General features: G+C 32.1%; 1 protein-coding gene across 1 annotated transcript; it reads right to left on the bottom strand.

The window, feature by feature from the left end:
* Positions 1-2,299: 2,299 nt before the first annotated feature.
* LOC111025655 (uncharacterized) lies at positions 2,300-5,183 on the bottom strand. The gene is made up of 5 exons (XM_088128320.1): positions 4,880-5,183; positions 4,711-4,760; positions 3,549-3,672; positions 3,236-3,343; positions 2,300-3,142 (listed from the first exon to the last, which is right to left on the bottom strand). Exons 1-5 carry the CDS (start codon positions 5,124-5,126, stop codon positions 2,517-2,519), a joined length of 1,155 nt encoding a protein of 384 aa, XP_087984446.1. The 5' UTR covers positions 5,127-5,183; the 3' UTR covers positions 2,300-2,516.
* Positions 5,184-5,402: the final 219 nt, after the last annotated feature.

Below are 5,402 nucleotides of genomic sequence, written 5' to 3'. Positions count from 1 at the left end.
ATTAATTTAAGATATTTTATATATTTTCACTTTCAACCTATTTTATTAATAATTTTTTTTTATAATTTTACTAATTAATTTCTCAATTTGTAATATATAAGTGACAAATGAAATTTTTTATAAATTCAAAGTACGTATTCATTTTATTACTATAATATAAAATAAAGTAAAAGAAAAAAAATGTATGTGTTAAGAGTTAGAATATGAAAAGTTTATTCACCGACATTAATTTAATAATAATTATTATTAATTATATTATATTTAATTTTAAAATAACAAGAATCTTAAAATCTGAAAAGAATATGATGAAATTTAATCTAAAAATACAAAAGTCTTAAAATCTAACAGAATTATAATTTTTATATATATACAAACATATAAATACAAGCTTTATACTTATTTATTGCTTTGAAATTTATTTCAATTAATAAGATGAATTTGAACTAAAAATTTTGAATATGAGAAGTGTTACGGTTTATTTACTAAAAATTTATAGATTTATCTTCGATCATAATAATTTTAAAAAACTTTATAACTCTATCTCATCCTCTTATTATAAAAATGAGTTATTCCACCATTTTCCACTAGCAATATGAATTTTATTTTGTTTATTTTTTACTTTTGTTATCTTTCATTTCCTTCATTTTTCAAGTCTAAGTAATCTAAAAAACAATTCAAGAAGTTATGTGATATACTAAGAGAGTACCATGAGTCAATTTATATCATGAATTATTGATTTGAGATGTTACAATTCAATTTTGAAGTTCTGTGTTCTCTGGCAATTATAAGAAGGTATATATATATATATATATATATATATATTTTTTTACACTATTAGTGATATTTTTTATTTACGATATTATAAAATTAATTAAATTAAAAATGTTTCGTGCATGCACGTGGTAGCATACTAGTTTATTAAAAAAAGGAAAAAAATATCTTCTTGCAATACATTCTGCTATCTTATTGTAAAAGAAATATAACCTTTAGTTATTTGTAATTAATTATTTCTTCATTTCTATAAATAAAAACCCCCTCTTTCTTTATTGTGAATTTTTATTCATTTTACCCTTAAAAACTCATAACTCCATCTCCATAATTAAATATTTGCAATTTGATAATTTAAAAACAGTGTCTTCAAGTACTTAAATATTATGATAAATTAAGAAAAAGAAACTCTTGAAATTTGTCCCTTGTTAAAAAAATACTCTTTTATCCTTTCAAAAGTTCAACTCATAGACATTTCAAAAAATACCTTTTAAGCAAATATTCGTTAATATTTTGCATGAAAATTTGACGCGACCCAATTAATGGAAGCTTGCCGGGAATAGTTAACTAGTATTACAACAAATTTGACCTTTGACGTGGTCAATTGTACGCCCATCATTATTTCTACACGTGATTTTTTTTACCATTATTAAAGGTCAAATTTGTTGTAGTACTATCTCATTAAAATTATGATGTCACGTCATTCCGAGTTTTTTCACGCTTATTTTTTCGTTCAAAATATCAACAAATATTTGCTCAAAATGGTATTTTTAAAGATGTTTAGGAAAATTGGTATGGTGAACTCGGGACAATGTGATAATTAATGGAAGCTTGTTTTTGTTTTAATTGATGAAAATGAGGGAGTCAAGTACCACGGTAGTATGAAAAATTCAATCTGTCAACGTTCATAAGATTTAAGAATGATATGGGTCCATAAAATAAAATAATAACGGATCTAATGGTATATTAAATTGTGAAGAGAAAGAACATACATTCTCGTAGTAATGAAAATTTTTCCAGTCATTGAACAGTTTGAAAAATGGCGGGTCAGCAAGAATTCAAGGTAACTACTATTCTTAATTTAATATTATTAATACACCTAAGAAAAAGCTCAACGGTTGGATGTTGGATCCTACAAATGACAAATCCCTTTATATTTAATCGGTAAAAAGTCCGTTACGAATTAGAGTATTTGGATGTTAGAATAAAATTTAGGGTGATTCGGTGACAGTTATGTTTTCTTTCCAATTTTATTAAAAAAACATAAGTATTTTACAACTATTTATATTTTTCGTTTATCATTTTTTTTTATAAATATTCTAAAAACTATATAGAAATTTTGAAAATAACATAAACTAGTTTTTTGCCAAAACGAGCTTAACTCAGTTGTAACAGGTATATATTTCCAACTAACAGGCAGTGAGTTCAAAAAATTGTTTTATCATTTTCTAATCTACGAGTGTTGGATTTATGAAATTCTACTTATTTATTTTTATTAAAAAGTAGAAAACAAAAACAAAAAATGAGAACGTTACCAAACGGGTCCACAGCAACCTCGAATGTCTATTTCATTTCTCCCCGGCAATTTTACACATTGAAGAACAAAAATAACTCTTCTTCTATTTCCAACCTCCCAAATATTCATTCCATTTGGCATCATAATAGATAAGACAGAGCTTTTCAAAAGCTAAGAAAGAAGGGACAATCTTATTTCCAGAGCCACTTCAGTAAAAACACTAAAACGAACACTATTTGTCAGCTGAGAACTTAAACAGCATAATGTGATTGTAAGGCTTCTGTGGAGTAACAATAGTTGAAGGGAAATTGTGGTGATTCACTGCATCAGGAAAGCCTTGAGTCTCCAAACAAAGCGCGGCATGAGCTTGGTACACGAACCCGCCCTTTCCCTTCACGTCCTTTATAAAGTTGCCTGTGTAAAACTGCACGCCGGGAGCGTTTGTCGAGAGCTCTAACGTTCTTCCCAACTTCTTATCGTGCACGATTGCTGCTTTCTTCAGCCTGCCTCCCCCACTGCCACCGTCGAGGGCATAGTTTATGTCATAGCCTTTTGGTAGCCTGTCTATTCTGCTTCCAACCGTGCGGGGCTTGAGAAAATCGTATGGAGTTCCCTTGATGGGAGCTAACTTTCCAGTGGGAATAAGATCGTGATCGACGACAGTGATGCGAGATCCGAAGATCTGAAGAAGATTCGACATGATATTGCCGCTGTTATGTCCACCAAGATTCCAGTAGGTGTGTTGAGCTAGATTTACAGGAGTAGGCTTGTTTAGAGCTTTGGCATTCATTGTTATCTTCAGTTGGTTGTTTTCAATGAGTGTGTATTTGACACTCACCAAGAGATCACCAGGAAAACCTGCAAAAAGAATGGAGAAACCGAGCAAGTTCATAAAGCCAATTCGAATATCTTCAACTGTGATAATGCATATTCGGGGGACGGTTTTCTCACCTTCTTCACCGTCGAAGCTGCGATAGGAAAAAACGATTTCAGGAGAACTACCACCTTTCTTATACTTGGTCACTTTCCAGACAACATCACTGAAGCCTCTAGTGCCACCTAATATTGGAAACAACAAATGAATTAAGTGTCGATGTTGATAGAAATGCCAACGTCTCAGATTTGGGTCAATATTTCGAGAGAATAATATCGTCCCTCATACAAATGTAGAATGATTAACTCAATGCCATATCAATTAGCTTGGGCTGAAAAGTTCAAAAACAAAAATCAGACAGAAAGATTAGAGTTATGTGAGATGATGTACCATGAAGTGTATTGTTTCCTTCATTGGCAACCAGCTTGTATAGAACTCCATCCAGAATAAATTTTGCACCGCCAATTCGGTTAGCAACTCGTCCGACTATTGAACCAAAATACGACGTATCGTTCTACAAAGGGAAACACAGTTCCTTCGTTTGTTATTTGAGATCAAGAGGGCAAAGAAAATTCCCAAAAAGAGGAAACTTTGATCTAAGAACACCAAACTTTTGGAGGATAAACCTTTAGTTAAATTGTCGTTTAAATTCCTTATATTTGAGCTTAGTTGACAAGTTTGGTTAAGCAATTTTAAAAGCTTCAATTTGGTATTTATAACTTTTAAAATGTCAATTGAGTCCCTAGAATTTTGTCACAAGTTATATCTTATAGATGAAAGCACACCAATCTTGAAAAGGATAAACTTTCTTTTCCCAATGGTCCCTTCTTTGTCTGCAGAATGATTTTTTATTTTTTATTTTTTGGGTTGACCCTACTGAAAACCCCAATTTAACAAATATTAATTCCTTTGGTATGATATGCAAGCACCAAGAAAGAAGCAAGAGGGTCAAATAAGTTTGCATCTTTTTAGGCTCACCACTTCAATCTAAAGATTCTATCAAAATGGTTAAGTTAGGAGTTTGGACTCTAATACAATTTACAGAGACAAATAAATCCTATTCACATTTACAATCGTATGATATTGTCCACCTTAGACATAAACTCTGGTGACTTTGCTTTTGGTTTTATCTAAAAAGTCTCGTAAGTCGTACCAATTGAAATGTTGTCCTCGTACTCAAATCTTCCTCTTATCTAGTTAATGTAGGTTTTTGATCGCATTTCCAACATCTTCACCGTAGATTAGAAAAACTATATAAAAAGGTTAAAGATTTTAAAGTATTCTCTCTGATTTGCCCCTAAATTTTTAATTTAACATTTTTTTGGCTTCACCCTGATTATCCAGTAGGTTGTGAAATATTTATTCCCTGTGGTCATTTACCCCAAACATAGAAAGTGGAGACCATTACAGACCAAACAGAAACCCAGAAACAGAACCAGAAGTATCAAATTTCACAACCAGAGTTTCCATTGTAGAAGTTCAGAGAGCCAAAACAGACAAAAAAAAAAAAAAAAACAAGCAAAAAGGAGAGAAAAAAGAAAAAGAACCTCACCTGATACTCCTGAATGGAATCATACCCAAGAACAACATCACCCAACTTCCCTGTAACAAAAACAGAAACCCCCATAAGAGAAACAGGAAACAAAACAAAGAGATTCACAAACACAAGAACAGAAACCTCAAAAACCCCAAAAAGAAGAGAGACCAAAATGGGGACAAACCATGCCTGTCCGGGACCAGAAGGGATACAATAGTGGCACCCCAGTTGGTAAACTTCACCGAAACATCTCCCTTCTTGAGCTCAAAAACCCCAATCTGCTCCTTCTTCTCAGCCCCATTAGCAACCCCAAAAGCAACCAAAATAATGAAAGAGAGCAGCAATAGGAGCAATTTGGCCATATTTTTCCAAGAGCGGACCAAATTTGCCTTTCTCCAAATCCCCTTTAGAGACCTTATAAAGAGAAGCATCGAAATGGAAGAGGAAAAATGGTGAAATTGACTGACCCATCTGGCTCATTTTGACTTGGGAAAAAGGCTGAAGGGGAAAATTTATTGTCACCAATTTGAAAATTTTGGGGAAGATGAATCATTAATCATCAATGTTTCCTAGTGGCCCATCTCTAAAGTCTATACTACCCTTAGAGGATAAGTCAAACATGTCCTTTTCCCTTTGATTTTTCTTTGGGAAAAGTATTTCTTTGAGTGGAAAGTGGAGGCCGATTATATTAGGAAAGTGAGGTGATT

Source organism: Momordica charantia, assembly GCF_013281855.1.
Source record: "Momordica charantia cultivar OHB3-1 chromosome 8 unlocalized genomic scaffold, Mcharantia_2.0 BLBB01000008.1, whole genome shotgun sequence".
Classification (NCBI taxonomy): domain Eukaryota; kingdom Viridiplantae; phylum Streptophyta; class Magnoliopsida; order Cucurbitales; family Cucurbitaceae; genus Momordica; species Momordica charantia.
This window is presented reverse-complemented; position numbering and strand designations above follow the sequence as displayed.

Coding starts and splice junctions, on each gene's coding strand:
- LOC111025655 (XM_088128320.1), bottom strand. CDS start 5,126: ATGCTTCTCTTTATAAGGTCTCTAAAGGGGATTTGGAGAAAGGCAAAT. Junction 4,761..4,879: donor TCTGGTCCCGGACAGGCATG/GTTTGTCCCCAT, acceptor TTTTTGTTACAG/GGAAGTTGGGTGATGTTGTT. Junction 3,673..4,710: donor ATTCCATTCAGGAGTATCAG/GTGAGGTTCTTT, acceptor TTCCCTTTGTAG/AACGATACGTCGTATTTTGG.